The sequence below is a fragment of the Dreissena polymorpha genome, chromosome 13 (genome assembly GCF_020536995.1).
Source record: "Dreissena polymorpha isolate Duluth1 chromosome 13, UMN_Dpol_1.0, whole genome shotgun sequence".
NCBI lineage: Eukaryota > Metazoa > Mollusca > Bivalvia > Myida > Dreissenidae > Dreissena > Dreissena polymorpha.
The window spans coordinates 27,423,119-27,440,760 of NC_068367.1; the positions used below are offsets into that span (position 1 = coordinate 27,423,119).

At 35.2% G+C, this 17,642-nt stretch overlaps 2 protein-coding genes across 4 annotated transcripts in view; one reads left to right on the top strand and one right to left on the bottom strand.

Moving 5' to 3' along the window:
* LOC127855197 (uncharacterized) overlaps positions 1–6,368 on the bottom strand; it is a 52,422-nt gene extending 46,054 nt beyond the window's left edge. For both annotated transcript variants that reach the window (XM_052390611.1, XM_052390610.1), the window contains exons 1-5: positions 6,215–6,368; positions 5,536–5,729; positions 5,072–5,193; positions 3,459–3,552; positions 1,984–2,204 (exon numbers count right to left, since the gene is read on the bottom strand). In XM_052390611.1, coding sequence (XP_052246571.1) covers positions 1,984–2,204; positions 3,459–3,552; positions 5,072–5,193; positions 5,536–5,715 — 617 coding nt within the window. In that variant the 5' untranslated portion in view covers positions 5,716–5,729; positions 6,215–6,368. The remainder of the gene's footprint in view (positions 1–1,983; positions 2,205–3,458; positions 3,553–5,071; positions 5,194–5,535; positions 5,730–6,214) is intronic.
* A 10-nt stretch (positions 6,369–6,378) lies between these two features.
* LOC127855198 (trafficking protein particle complex subunit 4-like) lies at positions 6,379–17,642 on the top strand. 2 transcript variants are annotated; one of them, XM_052390612.1, is made up of 5 exons: positions 6,379–6,610; positions 10,246–10,417; positions 11,754–11,857; positions 16,416–16,542; positions 17,004–17,642. In XM_052390612.1, exons 1-5 carry the CDS (start codon positions 6,430–6,432, stop codon positions 17,074–17,076), a joined length of 657 nt encoding a protein of 218 aa, XP_052246572.1. In that variant the 5' UTR covers positions 6,379–6,429; the 3' UTR covers positions 17,077–17,642. The 2 variants fall into 2 exon arrangements, with proteins under 2 accessions (XP_052246572.1, XP_052246573.1); XM_052390613.1 differs by having other exon boundaries at positions 6,382–6,604.

The following is a 17,642-nucleotide window of genomic DNA, read 5'->3' on the forward strand; positions in this document are numbered from 1 at the left end:
TTGGAGAGTTCTGTTGTTATTGTTATATTTTGTGACACTGCGAGGATTTATTATATCAAGTATTAACAAGGGACAAAATTGTCACAAAACCAGGTTTTCATTGTGAAAAAAAATCTGATAAAGGGAGACAACTCAAACTGAACTTTTGAAATGAACAAACAAAATTAACCCTCTTTGTAAGATTGTTTTAAAATAAATCTATTTTTAGTCGTGGCGACCTTGACATTGGAGATATTGACGTGATTCTTTCGTGCGACACACCGTCCCATGATGGTGAACAAATGTGCCAAATAATTTTAAAATCTCATAATGAATGACATAGTTATAGCCCAGACAAGCTCATTTATGGCTATTTTTTACCTTTGAACTCAAAGTGTGACCTTGACCTTGGAGATATTGACGTAATTTTTTCGCATGACACACCGTCTAATGATGGTTAACAAATGTGCCAAATAATTTTAAAATCTCACAATGAACAACAAAGTTATGGCCCGGACAAGGTTGTCCCGCCCGCCCGCCAGCCAGCCAGCCGGCCAGCCAGCCCGCCCGCATTCGCCAATCTAATAACCAGTTTTTTCCTTCGGAAAACCTGGTTAAAAACACCACTCATTGTAACAGCACGGATGGCAGAGTGGTAAAAAAGCTTTTCTATTAATGCAAGGTTCAGCAGTTCGAGCCGAGTTGAAACTTACTTGTTTTCTTTCTTCTTTTCTACTGGAGCTATTTAGTTATAATGTTTACATTTATCAATTTAAAGAATTTTATGAAAAACTTCAATACATGCCAAAGTCTGTGAAAAGGTCCCTTTAAGAACAAAATCATTTCAATTGATTAATCAGTTAACAAGAGCTGTCTCCATAGGATGACATATGCCCCGATAAACGCTTTGATAGAAGTTATGAGCATTTTCGAAACCTAAACAATATTTCGAAACCTAAACGCGGACCCTAAGTTCAAGGTCAAGGTCAAAGGGGTCAAAATTTGTGTGTGTATGGAAAGGCCTTGTCCATATACACATGCATACCAAATATGAATGTTACATGTGAAGCAACATAGAAGTTATGAGCATTTTCCGAAACCTAAACGCAAAGCAGGATGGACAGACTGACAGTGCGATCACTATATGCCCTCTTTTGGGGACATGAAAATTTGATGTCATTTTCTTGTAAAAAGAGGTATTGATCTGTGTTTTGCCATGTGGTCAAAACTAATCTCCATTAATCCCCATTCATTATCAAAAGATGAATTTTAATTTATTGAAAATCATTAACATAAACGCTGTCAACTCCTCACATTTATAAATAAGAAAGCAAAGAAAATCTAATTGACAATCCATGTATTGCTGACAGCACTATCATCTTTCGAATCATTATGAATTTTAGATTCGGATGTTCAGATGGTGTTTAATGGCATTTGTAAGTCTTCTTAAGGGACGTTTTCTGGGTATTTAAAATCACAATTGTAAATATTTAATTTCATGTAAAAAGCTCCTATGAATTTGACCTTGGACCTCAAATTCAATAGGTGTCTTCCTTTTTTACGAAGTAACCAGTCTACACATTTTTTTCTTAAGATGAAGTGAAGAAACAAAATGGTACAAACAATGATGATCCAACGTACATTTCAGCTAACCAATCAACAAACAAAGCAATAAACCCGACCTCTTTAAAGTGGGCATAAACAATGATCTCCAATGGAATAAAATATTGCAGTTTTAATATCACTTTGGTGAACATTTGAACTATTCTTATCCAAGTAGATTAACGCTTTCCCACTCAGAAGCAAAGTTCATAAAACCAGAACAGCCTGCAAATAACTCACAGTCTGTTCATATTTCATGCTGTTTGCTGCTCATCAGTATCTAAGGGTTGGAAATGAAACTTGAAAACTTGAAGCTAGGGACTACAAATGCGTCACAATACGTATCTAAGTGGTAATGGGTTAAGTAGCGTGATTTACAATGGGGCTATGATATCTCTTTACCCTGTGGGTGTGGAAGGATCGGAAGGTAATGCCCCGACCCTGTGCATGTGAGGCTTGGGCGTGTTCTGGCCCACAAGATGCTCGTGTTTGTGTTTGCCACGCATAAAACTCTTGCCGCGCTGTACCACAACCGCGGGGCACCGCAGCTTTGAGTTGCGCACCGCACACCACCAGTAAACTGTGTCCTTCCTGCCTTGCTGAGTCACAGACAATGTGGACCTCTGAAATCCAATAGGATTATACAGCTTTAAATAAAAACTTAATACATATACGTAATTTTGTTTAAACTCTATTGATGATATATAAAATCAAAGAATATATTTTTAACAGGGCTTGAATATAACTTTCTTTGCCACTAGGAAAAAAAGCAATTTTAATTAACATTTGAAAAATCTTCTTGATTCCCCCTTAAAGCCTTTTTTGCTAAAACATGTTTTAAAATACATCTATACACTGTAATTTACTGCAATCGTACAATTTCACCATTAATGAAAAGGCATGAAACAACATCAATAAAGCATGATGAAACCATTGTGTATTGTTATTCATTATTTAAATAGTAAAGATTTGATGATAAATGTAAATTGCAAATAATTTTGTACATGTATTCAAACTATTATGAGAGGAATTTTACCCTTAACATATTGTTATATACTATTATATTACAAACAGATTAGATTAGGCATGGGGCTTTTTACTTTCACACATTGTGATTAATTTTTTTTTTAAACAGGGCCTGAGGCGCAATAATTTTGTACAGACAGGCTACGATGTATAATGGAGAAAAGTACAGTTACAATACAAAAATTTTGTTGCAAATATTTGGAAGCAGCAACAAACAACAGAACCGCAAAACGGATGCCAAGGCTTGGCTGCGTTGCAGTTTTGAATAAATGAAAGCTGGTCAGAATTAGTTTTTTTGAGGTCAAAGTGACCTTGACCTTTGACCTAGTGACCCAAAAATGGGTGTGGCGTGTAGAACTCATCAAGGTGCATCTACATATGAAGTTTTAAAGTTGTAGGTGGTAGCACTTTGATTTGAGAGCCAATGTAAAGGTTTTATCACTGCAGACAGCGGAAGACGAGCTGGCTATGCCAATACCTCGGGTTTTCTCCGAAAACAGCCGAGCTAAAAAATCACAACACAATTTTCGCTGACATTTTGCAAGTGAGCAAGTTCTTAAATCAAGCTCAGTTTTAAAATCAGGGTAGATATTTAGGAACCATCTCAGGGGAGGAAAATGCCCTACCCCCCTCCATACAGGGTTCAACAACAACTCTTGATAAGTGTATTTGTACATAGATTAAGCAAAGTTCATAACTATTTGTAAAATAAATTTGGAACTGAAAGTGAGGAAATCAGCTCAAAGAAGAAGGAATCACACCCCTGAAAATTTTCATGATGAGCTAATGATGCTCCTAACTATCAATCAACGGTGCTTTATAAGGTAAGCCTGTGTAGCAGCTGATGTTACCTTATGGTTATACATGAATCCCAGGCTGTCAAGCAATCGGTCCCCGCCTCTCTTTGTCCCACCTCTCAGAATTTCATAAGACACACCTGTTTCTCTGGGATAAAACAACAAGAGACCTTTTTGTAGTGACCTACCAGTGTTTTTTTTCAGTCAAAATAGGGTCCGGTAATCGGCCCCATTCCCAATGGTAAAAAGTATATATTTTTCCCAAATGGGAGCTAAAAATTCTTAATATAAGGTTTCCAAAAAAAATCTTTTTTTTTAGATCTCCAATTCTCATTATTTGTTCATCTCCCATCCATATAAGTTCAACCTCAGTAAATATACTACAGAAAGAACTGTTTACTCAATTTTATTTTGAAGCATTTTTTAGAAAAACAACTACACTAATTTCCCAATTTAAGTCAATACACCGCAAAATTTCACAATCCAAAGGGACCTGGCCCCATTCACAAAATGGTGGAAAAAAAACACTGCCTAGTTAAATTCTCGCCATCAACACAATACAGAAGTCAGTCTTTTTTTGTGTTTTTTTTCCAAATTGTCTGGTAAGAATACCACTTGCAATATTGCATTAAACAATTTACCTAAAATTAAAATTATCTGTATCAATGGTGTACCCGGTAATGTTAAGTCTTATCAGTCTGCCAAAAGTCTCAAAACCTTCTTACCACAAAGTCTGGTAAATTTGTAACTGTTACACGCCTGCAGTCTAATTTTCACACCAAAAATCTACAAATTTATAACTGACCTGAATTTTCTATTGAACATTAAGGGAGTATTCCTGTTGGACCTTGTGTGGTCCAAGGGCTTAAAGAACTGGACTTGTGTGTTTATAGACACAAATTGTAAAAAAAACAATCAGCTGTTGACCAATTCAAATTCTGGTGATTACTCTAAGTTTAAGGACACTTAAGTTTTCGGACACCACCTTTTTAGCCACAATAATTATTTTTTGTAACTATATTTTCGGACATACAGGTTTTCGTCCATAATTAATGACTCCAATTTTTAGGACAGTAAATTTTGCAGCTCTAGTTTACTAGATTTCTGCCCTTTTTTCTCTTTTCTGGGAACCTTAGATCATGGAGTTTTACAACCAGATTATGGCCATAAAACCTGGCATAGAATGCCCTGAAGGCAATAGACCATTACAAGTGGGTTATTGGGTAAATTACCTTGTATACCTGTAATAAACAATGGTTTCACCCAAAAGCATTTGGTATTGTCTTCAGAAAGCAGAATGGTTGATTTTTATAACGTTGTTATAGACCATTTCAGGTAAGAGATTGCAAATAAGTGAAGTTGTATTTTATTTAAAGCAAAGAAAGGCGAGTACAACACAATATAATTATTGCACATTTATTAATTGGTCTTATTTCATTATAATATTTGATAAACAACCATAACATATATTTCTCTTACTTTTCGGACATTTGTACTTTTTGAATATTTTTCGTATCTAAATTTTCGGACACAAACAAAAATATTTATTTTTAAGTGTCTGAAAACTTAGAGTAATTACTGCACTTCATAATGTGTTGAATTTTACCTCTTATCATTTTCTTTAAATAAGCATTATTTCATGAGGAATTATAGCATTTTTTACTTACTCATCCTCAAACACCTCAGACAGCTGTGGGTTCCTCATTTCTCGTACAATCTTAGAGGAGAGCAGATGACTTCTCAATATGTTGTCGGACAAATCTGGCTCCTGTTGCACTAGTTCTTGTTCCTGTTTAAATAGAAAAAAGACTTTTGGACCTTGCAACACAATTCTTCTTTAAACAAAATAAAATCTGGTAGAGAACAAATAATTGCCCTATGGTCATTTATAACACAAAGTTCATAAACAGTTATGCATATACCTATGTATATTTTATTAAGATTGTAGACCTTCATACATGCCAACTTTTATCCACAGCCACAGCAAAATACAAAATACTGAATATAACCACACAGTATAATACATGAAGTAAGAAGCTGAAATAAGTACAAATGGTAGTTTTCTTAACAACTTCATAAAAAAACAATAAAGCAAACATCTGCCAAACTGAAGTATTAATAAAAGTTAAACCTGTGTTGACACAGACACTTCCTCTGACACATTAGCCATGTTTGCCATGGTCATGATTATGGGTTTCAGCTGTCCATAGTTTCCTGCTGCACCAATCTGTTGAGCATCGGAGTCCAGAGCGTATGTGTGCATCTGGCCATCACCGAAGCTTACAGTCACAATGTCGTCTGCACTTGCCATGCTGTTAATTCTCTCTAAGGGTCCAAAACATATTTTAATTGTATTCAAAAGATGTTTAAACTAAAAACTGATTAAAAAATATAAAACATTACTCACGAATATTCACTTACTTTGTTCATTTATATGTTAAACTTTGACAACAAACTGCCAATATTACATGTACTTAATTAACTTTCAAGTTTTTAAAGAGATTCTTCATCCAATACCAAAGACAGTGTTCAAACAATTTAAAAATAAATTAAGGGGTTTCACAAATCTAGAAAAAAGTAATATTTGCGTGAAGCTTTTTAGTAATTGTAGTTCATATCAGTGAAAATTAAGATACAGTCCAAGCATACACATATTCAATAGTCATTACAGAGTGGGTGGGGTACGAAATAATTCGGGTACCAAATGGCCGCCATTTTCACCAAACAAACGAAAGTGATTTGCATTAAGTTGGGTTGAAAATATAATGAAACCGTGATAAAAATCTCATCGATCCATTTAAACTACTTACTTTGGCAGACGCTGGCATGAATCTGTCCCACTAAATGCGGTTCTTTGAGCTTATTTTCTGCAAAAGAAGCTAGGGTCGACAAGTAACGCGCACAAGCGGTACCTCATGCGAATTGCAGCGCCCTCGAAGGAGGACGAATCCAAATAAAGGGACGTCACTCGGACATTATCTCCCTTCACAAAAACTCTTCAAAACCTCCACAAAATGTCAACAAGATGACAATTTTTAGTGTGTACATTATCAACAAAGCTGGTGGCTTAATTTACCAGCACGACCACAATATAACGCGCCCAGAAGTCGAGAAAACATTTAGCTATCCACTAGAACTAGTACTTAAAGTGTTTGATGAAAAAATTGTGGTTGCATTTGGAGAAAGAGATGGCATCAAAGGTGGGAGTGAGTCGGTGAATAAAATTAATTAAATAAGTCAAATAACAAAAAACGGCTCACTTGTTTAAACCAGCTTTTCAACTATGATAGTCATTTTTTCTTTGCTTCTTAGTAGGAAAGGGTTAACAGCCTGGTAGGTTATCCATCTAAACATTAAGGCAGTGGCTAGTCGTACGGCCCTGTTATTTATTGATCTAAATGTAGTCGAATATTAAAACATCTATCCAGGGGTGGCGAAATCAAATGTCCGAGTTGCCCGAGTCGTACATTTGCTTGTCTGGGCAACTGACTTTTTTCAATTAAGTTGTCTGTGGACAACAAGTTTTTTAAAAGTCGAGTCCAGGTATACAAAAATACATTCTATTAAAGCCGTAATTAAGTTTTACAAAACCGAATGTTGACACGCGATTACATTGTCAGTGCTATTTGCGGAGCAATCAAGCTAAAACACGTGCACTTTCCTGCGCAGTGATCTCCCTTATTCTGCAAAAACGGGGAGCATGCTGCATTTTCAACATTTGGCCCGACTGTTAGACAGTGTACAGACTGGTTTCTTTATTTTTACAATCAGACGGAAATAAAAAGTATCAATCTAAGATAATCAAAACACGGTCTTCCTTGTTATTTAAGACGACTTTAATGGTAAAGATGAAACCTTTTTTTTTAAATCTTCAACAACGGAGCAGAAACCCAAAGCTTTGAGCAGCCCACCTCCCAAAAAACTAAGAAAGATTATGATAAATAATATGATCTAAGTTAACGCACCAGAACTTTTCAAGAAACTTGGCTAACAGATTTTCAATGGTTACCAGTTTATACATGTATAATCAAATTGCTACCAGTAGCGGAGCCTCAGTCTGATGAGGTCCACATATATTGGACTAGTTTAATTTGTTAAGATTACAATGTACTTATGTTCAGCACATGTTTTAATAACACTAGCTTCGCAAGATTTAAAGTTTGAGAAAGTCTTTATATTGTTTATAATATACTGCTATAATGAATGTACCATTGAAATACAATTATAAACAAACAAGCTAATCATACTCATTTTGATATATTCCACATTATTTAACATTAATCAATAAATGCGTTTATAATTTATATAAACATTAACGGACAAGTGTAGTTCAGCAATGGGCAAGTTAAATTTCCTAAATGGTTGTCCGTGGACAAGTATATTTTTTTGAGATTTCGCCACCCCTGCTATCTATCTATATATACTGTCTAACTTCCTTTTCGGGTATTATCTACAGGACATAATCTATATCAACCTCATATATATAGGAGTAATCTATGTGCAGATATCTTTGCCATGTGTCATGAGAAAACGTGCTAATATATGTACTTACAATTTTGTGCGACCACACAGTCTGATCAGATGATAATTATTTTTCACTACATGAACCTTCCAAAAAATAATAAAGGCATTTTCTTTAGCTACTTAGGTGGTGAAATTCCAAGAAATCTACCCTTTAGACTGGCTCGTGTTGTCGTCGTCACAGAATTTGCAATCTGGTTTATGTTTGGTCATGGTTGGAAATGCGATTTGTGCATAGTATATAAAGGGTGTAAAAAAGGGAGATATAAAAATGTAGATTTATTTCGCATAACAACAATTACAGCAATCAATATAAATCACAGTTATTGAGTATATAAATACGCATTGTACATGCAAATATCAAATGTATGCATCAAATATATAGTAAATAATCTTAAGTCAATGAAAATTGCGACATCCCAATGAGAAAAGTTATAACTTAAACAAATAAAAGGAAAATTAACATGAAAGAATAAAATGATAAAACCATGTATTTATCAATTGTCTAAAGCATAATTAAATTATTTGTGTAACTCAATTTCTAAGACCTACCTTTGATGGCTGCTGTCATTGAATTTCATGATATCTATGCCGAAACTCATTAAAACAGTTGTTCACACCTTACTTATTAGGAACGTCGACTAATTAATAAAGAATCAAATTAGAAACCGTATTACATGAAAGGAAGCAGAAACAGATGAAGAATTTGTGTACTTTTAGGAGCTTCAACAAACAATCCTCATAGGAAAGGCTTTACGTACAGAGCCATACGACTAGCCAATACAGCCTATTGGCTAGTCGTACGTGGCTGTATGGCTAGCCTCTGCCTTAATTTAAATCAAAGGTGTTTAATGTTCACAAGTAAAAGTATCAAACTGGACAACTGTAAACGGCAATGTAATGACTCCACCCTCTTTTATGATCAGTATACATGTAGTTGAAATAATCCAACTCCCAGATATGAACCCCACGGGTCGCTGGGAGTTGCAACTAGTTAGGTCATATTTAATGTCAAGTCTTCTGCCCAGAATCTGGGCTGTACTTAAATCGGTAATATTAGCAACATAAACTATTTTCTGGCACAAATAAACAGATCATGTATAGATCACTTATTAGCAAATTAAAACAATTTACGTGACGTGGTGTGCTTGCATAATAATGATATCCATCCAAAGTTTCAAACACGTCAACGGTTCATGAAAATGTGTAAGTTTTTGCAATGGAAAAAGCAGAATATTCCATATTCAAAAATGCACTATCGATTATCACTGGAATCCCCTGCAAGATAGATCTCGTGTCTAATCAACTAATCCTTAGAAGTTGATTGAATTCGATTTTATACTTGAGACTTATTCTTTTTACATTCAATTTGGGTTAATCAGGAATAACGCTGAGCTGTACGTAACCATAAAAGCTCAGAGCATTTAAGAAGAACTAATGATCAGTAATAACTTCCCCCTTATGTAAAATAAATAATTATATAAAACAGAGAAACAACTTCTTTGTTTTTTAAAAAAATCTATTCACTCAACGTTTCGGTCAATTTAGACCTTCATCAGGAGTAAACATTTTGTTATTAAATAAAGGAAATGACGTCACAATCACATGACGTCAATTGCAACAACGTCAAACAAATTAATCCAATAATAAATTGTGTTTGTACAAAAATTGATGTTTTTTTATTTATGACTATAAACATGCAATAAGATTATGTTATACAATTTCTCAAACTGAAATCTTTTTTCTGCACAGTGTGCACATGTATGTATTACCAATAACATTCAGGGCTGTTTTTATTCTTTACTTTAGTCGGGACCTTATAGAGTCCCCTTCCCATGCAATTTTCTCCTAAGTTCAAGTTAACCTTGGACATGTTTTCCCTCTTCTTCAGTTTTGTAAATATTGTTCCCCTAAAAATTAAGGTAATGTTATCCCAGAAAACATGAAACAGATCTTGGATCATATCTATGAATAAAACTAATTTCCCTTTCTGTGTTATTGTTGTTTCTCAATAATACTATACTGCTTATTGTTCATTCAGATACAAGATGTTTTTTGTTTCAGTGGTGTTATTGTTTCACTTGAAGGCCTTATTTAAATCATACAATTATTTGGCACATGTTTTGTAAACTTCTGTAAAATATCGAGTTATTTACTTATCATATACATTGGTTAATGGTTATGATAAATACTAAAGTTGTATTTCAAGTTGTTCCTATGCAAAAGCAATTCAAAGGCTTATTATAAAAAGATCTTGTTAATTAATCATTGAAAGAATTCATATAATGTGGTGTAATTCTTGATTGTTTTTGATTTTCAGTGGGACATACCTTGCTGGCCATCAATGGAATCCAGACTGATGGTAAATACTGGGATGGCAGGGACATCTTGGAACTGCTCTCCCATGAAGAAAACTTTCCTATAAACCTTAAGTTTGGCAGACCTAAGTTGACGACAAATGAAAAAATCATGCTAGCAAGCATGTTCCATTCGTAAGTTAATTTCACATGATACATGTAAATGAGTTTTTCTTTGAACTTTCACTGAAAAAAGGAGTGATCCTTGGTTGATCGTGTTTCAAATTTGTTTAAATGGTTCTGGTTCATGGCATTTTTAGGGCATTTTTAGAGCAAAAATATATTAAAAATAAAAATCTTATCTGTAAAAACAAGGGTCAGGGTTTAAATATTTAGTGTGTAACATTGTCAAGTGGTCTTCTGCTAAGTTTGTTCAAAGCATGTCACTCGGGTAAAAAATGATGATATCCCAGAGGTGGCATTATGTAAATAGACTTATATTGCAAAACAACTTCAATATCTAATTATCGTCTCTTAATGCGAACGCACATAGAAGTAATACATATTTGGCATGTTACTCGTCTTTGTATGGTGAATATTGGTCATAAATCATTTTGTCGTTCTCTAGTCTACCAAGTTTTTCATGCCCCTGGGGTCAAAATTATCCCCTCCTGGTGGCTTTCTTGTTTCCAAGTTTGTTCAAATCATGCCCCTGGGGTCAAAACTGACCTGGCCCTGGTGGTTAGTGTTTCTCATATATTTATGTAGTTAAAATTGTTAACATTCTTCTCTAAATCTGCTCCAGGTCCAGAAGCCTGGTATGTGGTGGTATGTGGCGTGTAAAATCATATGGTGATCATATGCCAATTTTGTTCAAATCATGTCCCTTAAGTTAATACTTTTCTTGCCCTAGAGTTTACTTGTTTCCTCTACACTGATAGAGTGAAAATTGCTTGTCCCTTGAAACAACAACGTAAAGAGGTTTGGAATTCGGGATGTAACATCAAATTGCGGTCCCTTCACTCACAGTCCCTTGTCAAGTGTTTTTTTTTAAGAAATAGAATCCACCTTGTAATCAACTTGTTTTAATGATATCTCTGCTAAGTTTGAAAATGGTTGCTGTATATTTAAAAACATGGCAACCAAATTATAAGACTTAAGTGAAAAATTGTTAACACTCTGGAAGTCACACTTTTTGTCCAATCATCATGAAACTTGCTGATAATATTTATTCTTATGAAATTTCGACCAAGTTCTAAGAAATGTTTGTAAACATCACAAAAGTTGCTTTGAATTGTTCAGTTCCCAAGATCTCACAAGAGCAAACTAGCGAACTAGGGCATATTGCCCTCTTGTCGGAATTTGTAGAACATGAATGATCATCTATAAAATTGTATATTTGTCTGAAAAGCTTATACCAAAACAAAAGGATATTTTAGGCAAATATTATAAAGAGAATGCTTGTAGCCTATTAATTTTAAACATGCCATGAACTTGTATAGTCTATACATTGGTTCTTTCACTTTTGCAGCTTGTTTGCCATCGGTTCCCAGTTGTCACCAGAACTCCGTAGCTCTGGTATCGAAATGATGGAAACAGATACATTCAAACTTCACTGTATGCAGACGATGACTGGTCAGTGTTCAAGTTCTTTTCTTGTGTGGCACATTTTCAGTGTTTTTAGCTCACCTGAGCACATTGTGCTCATGTAGAGCTTTTGTGATCGCCTTTTGTCCGGTTAAAAAACATGGCTGCCAGGGAGCGGGGCATTTTTCCTTAAATGGCTATTGTAAAACCTTGTTAACACTCTAGAGGCCACATTTATTTTCCGATCATCATGAAACTTGGTCAGAAGATTTATCCCAATGATCTTGTACAAGTTCGAAAATGGTTCCGGTTGCTTAAAAAAGATGGCCACCAGAGGGCGGGGCATTTTTCTTTTATGGCTATAAATGGCTTTAGTAAAACCGTGTTAACATTTCAAAGGCCACATTTATTGTCCGATCTTCCATGAAACTTGGTAAGAAGATTTGTCCCAATTATATCTTGGATGAGTTCGAAAATGGTTCTGGTTGGTTAAAAAACATGGCCGCCAACAGAGCAGGGCATTTTTATTTATATAGCTGAAGTAACACCTTGTTTACACTCTAGAAGCCACATTTATAGTCTAATCTTCATGAAATTTGGCCAGAAGATTGGTCTCAATGATATCTTAGATGAGTTCAAAAATGGTTTCATTTGCTTGAAAAACATGGCTGCCAAGGGGGGGGGGGGGGCATTTTTCCTTATATGGCTATAGTAAAACCTTGTTAAAACTCTAGGGGCAACACTTATTGTCCGATCTTCATAAAACTTGGTAAGAAGATTCATCCCAATAATATCTTGGATGAGTTCGAAAATGATTCCAGTTGGTTGAAAAACATGGCCGCCGGGGGTGGGGCATTTTTCCTTATATGGCTATAGTAAAGCCTTGTTAACACTCTAGAGGCCATATTTATTTTCGGATCATCATGAAACTTAGTCAGAAGATTTGTCCCAATGATACCATGGACAAGTTTGAAAATGGTACCGGCTATGGCAGCAAATAATCTAGAATTTACTATCTTTGGGTCCCTGAACTTGCAGATTTTAGACCAATGAGTCCCAGGCCAAAATTAATGAGCCCACCTTGAAAAAGAATGGGTCACAAATTTTGCAAGATACCAAGTAGCGAAGAAAATATGTCTAAATCACACTAGCTCAATAACTATACTTGCATTAATTTAATTAATTATCTCAAAAACTTGTTGAAACCAAAAAAACAAATTCATGGTTATCATTATATTGTTTGCCTTCACAACAATAGGCTTTAACATTATCTGTTACATAAATGTAACCTGTTACAACATTTCAAATTGATTCAAATCGATGATAATATTATTGTTAACATTCGAATTGCGAGCTTGATAATATTGTTGTTTACGTCTGAATTGCGAGCCGTTGACCTACCGTTATTAAAGTTTAGATTTGTTTGTTTTGGATTTAGCTTCAACACCTTATTTCGGAGGCATTTTTTCTGTATTATTTATGACTAAGTTACACAAAGTTAAAGCAGGTTTTCATCCGGGGACTCTAGAAAATATCATAACACATTCTATTTAAAAGATCAATTCTAATTGGTTAGTATTATACAGCAGCGGCTCGACTAGAGCCAATCAAAAGACTTGGAGTCTTCAAGCCTCATTCGGTTAAACTCAGCGTTCATTGCTACACTCTTGACTCGTACACAAGATGGTTCGTACTTATCGTGATTTGCATATGCGTTAATGGATACAGTTCAGCAATGCGTCCAAGTGGACGCACATATTTCAAAACGATGCGTCTATTTCGATATTTGTGCGTCATAGACGCGGAACGCACATGTAGATTATTCCCTTCTATGGTTCTACCATAGCCACCAGGGGACGGGGCATTTTTCCTCATTGGCTTTAGTAAAGTTTTATAGAGGTCACATTTATTGTTTGATCTTCATGAAACTTGGTCAAAAGATTAATCCTAATTATATCTTGGACGAGTTTGAAAATGGTTCAGGTTGGTTAAAAAACATGTACACCAGGGGGCGGGGCATTTTTCCTTATATGGCTATAGTTGAACCTTGTTAACACTCTAGATGCCACATTATTGTCCGACCATCATGAAACTTGGTAGGAGATTTGTCTCAATGATATCTTAGATGAGTTGAAAAATAGTTACAGTTGGTTGTAAAACATGGGCACCAGTGGGTGGTGCATTTTTCATTATATATGCTATTTTCTATAGTAAAACCTTGTTAAAACTCTAGAGGCCACATTTATTGTCTGATCTTCATGAAACTTGGTCACAAGAATTGTCCCAATTATATCTTGGATGAGTTGAAAAATTGTTCCAGTAGGTTGAAAAACATGGCCACCAGGTGGAAGGGCATGTTTAGCTCATCTATTTAAAAAAAAAAAAAATGAGCTATTGTCATCACCTTGGCGTCGGCGTTGGCGTCAGCGTCCGGTTAAGTTTTGCGTTTAGGTCCACTTTTCTCAGAAAGTATCAATGCTATTGCATTCAAACTTGGTACACTTACTAACTATCATGAGGGGACTGGGCAGGCAAAGTTAACTAACTATCATGAGGGGACTGGGCAGGCAAAGTTAGATAACTCTGGCGTGCATTTTGACATAATTATGTGCCCTTTTTATACTTAGAAAATTGAAAATTTTGGTTAAGTTTTGCGTTTAGGTCCACTTTTCTCATAAAGTATCAATGCTATGGCATTCAAACTTGGTACACTTACTTACTATCATGAGGGGACTGGTGAGGCAAAGTTATATAACTCTGGCGTGCATTTGGACAGAATTATGTGCCCTTTTTATACTTAGAAAATTGAAAATTTGGTTAAGTTTTGTGTTTAGGTCCACTTTATTCTTACAGTATCAAAGCTATTGCTTTCATACTTGCAACACTTATTAACTATCATAAGGGGACTGTGCAGGCAAAGTAATGTAACTCTGACTGGCATTTGGACAGAATTATGTACCCTTTTTATACTTAGAAAATTTGGTTAAGTTTTGTGTTTTGGTCCACTTTACCCCTAAAGTATCATAGATATTGCTTTCATACTTGGAACACTCGCAAACTATCATAAGGGTACAGTAAAAGGACAAGTTGCATAACTCTGGTTGTCATTTTTACGGGATTATGGCCCTTTTTTTACTAAGTAACTTTGAATATGTGGTTAAATTTTGTGTTTCGATCCACTTTACTTCTTAAGTTTCAAGTCTATTGCTTTCAAACTTAATACTTTCTTGCTATCATGAGGTTACTGTACCTGGCAAGTTGAATTTTACCTTGACCTTTGAATGACCTTGACTCTCAAGGTCAAATTATTAAATTTTGCTAAAATTGCCATAACTTCTTTATTTATGATTAGATTTGATTGATACTTTGACAAAACTACTCTTACCTGACATACCACAATAGACTCCACCCCTGTAACCTCCCCTCCCCCCCCTCCCCCCCCCCTAAACAAATGACCACCACACCCTCACACTATACCCCCCCCCCCCCAAATTTGTTTTTTGAAACATTTAAAAAACACAAATATTTATTTTTATTATTGAATGTTTGAAATACCGTCCAACCATCGCACCCAAGAATCCCCCCCAACACCCCCCTCCCCCTACCCGAATCCCCCCCCCCCTATTTTTTTTTTTTAAGATCATCTTACAAATTACCACCACACCCTCATACTTTATCCCCCCCAATTTTTTTTTTGTTAAACGGTTTCCAACCATCGCACCCAAAAATCCCCCCCCCCTCACTCCCCCCCCCCCCCCCCGATTTTTTTTTTTGCGTTTTTTTTTTCCCATTTTTGGAAGATAATGTAATAAATTCCACACGCCCACACTATACACCCCTCTTCAATCCGCCCCTCTCTCCTTTGTGATTGAAAATGAGAGTCCCTTCACCTTTAAAAAGAAAATAGATGAGCGGTCTGCACCCGCAAGGCGGTGCTCTTGTTTCTTATAGGGCTAGGGTAAAAACATGTTTACACGCTTTAAGTCACTTTTTTGTTCAATGTTCATGAAACTTGGATATTTGTTTTAATGATATTTTCGATGTGTACGAAAATGTATCCATTTTGTTGAAAAACGTTGCCGCCAGGGTGTTCACTATTCATGAAAGTTGGTTAGAACATTTGTTCGAATGACATCTTTTGCTGCACAGAGTGATAGGCTTTCATGTCTAGCTGTTAGGTCTAAGTGTGCACCTATTATTGTTAGCTCAATTGCATTAAAGGATTTGACAAAGTGATAGGCTCTCAAGTCTATCTGTTAGATCTAAGTGTGCACCTATTATTTTAAGCTCAATTGCATTGAAGGATTTGATCAAGTGATAGGTTCTCAAGTCTATCTGTTAGGTCTAAGCGTGCACCTATTATTTTAAGCTCAATTGCATTGAAGCATGTGATTAAGTGACAGGCTCTCAAGTCTATCTCTTGGGTAGAATAAGTACTTGTTGTACTTGATGTCACAAGAAAATGTCATGAGGACTCTCCAAGAGTGGCAATTAAACCTGGGATCTCATGTTGACAGGCGGACAACATATCCACTATTCCACTCTGAGATCTAATCTGTTTTGTCTTGTGTCCACACTCACTCCATCTGAAGTGCATTCTTTTCAGGTCTAAAGTTCATAGTGATAGGTGACCCCAAACAGGCAGCCGTGGATATTTTACTCAAGAAGATATATGAGGTCTATGCAGACTTTGCGCTGAAAAACCCATTCTACTCCCTTGACATGCCCATAAGGTAAGCGCTGACCATTTTTTGCATATGTGTAGAACTAGATAAAGCCAAATGAAACTTTCAATTTTCAATACAACATAATACATACTAGCAATGTGTTTGTTTTATATTAGCACATCCAAGGAACATATTTTGCCTTGTGGCAAAACAAAATAAATGTATTCGGTTTTTTTCTGAGCTGCTTAAAATGTTGTTTTCAAAGTGATTATGAGAAGGGTTACAGCAGATCTCATCTTCTTCAGTTCTATGATCAGTAGTCACATAAGAACTCACACCATAACATAAATCTTATTAAATAAATAGGCATTCCCTTTCATAAAAAGGTTGTTTCTCCATGCTTTTGGGCAAATAATTGTGTCATTGGTTTGGAACAATTAAAATCAATTAACTGATTTAATAAGTTGGATCTGTCATCTTCTCATTGGTACCTAGAATGTTAAACTTGATGTTCTATTTCATTTCAGGTGTGATTTATTTGACAGTAATTTACAAGCAGCAATTGAACAAACAGAAAAGTTGGGAATAAGTAATGTGTGAGACTTTGTTATTAGAGACGTGCTTAGAAGAATTCTTTTGAACTGAAGTCATGCGATTAAAATATTCAGTGTTGCCATGTGCCACCTGGGCTTGTGTCTGTTTTATTGCATATGGGTATACATGAACGTAATCAACTTTAATTATGAATGCATGGAATTTATTTAAACTTACTGATGATTATTAAACAATTATGTTAAAACAGTACTAGTAAAAAATCCAATCATAGCAGACCTGAAATAAGCCTTTGTGTGGTATAAATTATTTTAATTTTAAATTCTACTTTTTGAAGATGCGTTTTTAAATATTAACAAATAGTAATTCTTAAAGATCTTCAATAATTAGAAATGCTTTGGGCAATGTTTTTGTTTTTACAATAATTGAGAATGTATACAGGTGAATTGTCAAGAAGTAATTATTGTACTACTAGATGACTGTATGGTAACCTTTCAATAAATCATTGCGCACTGCTCTCATGTTAGTTATTTGTATTGTCAGTAAATTGGACCAAATGTGTGCAATAATTGTATCATCATTAAAATATAAAATAAAATGTTTTGTTCTTTGTA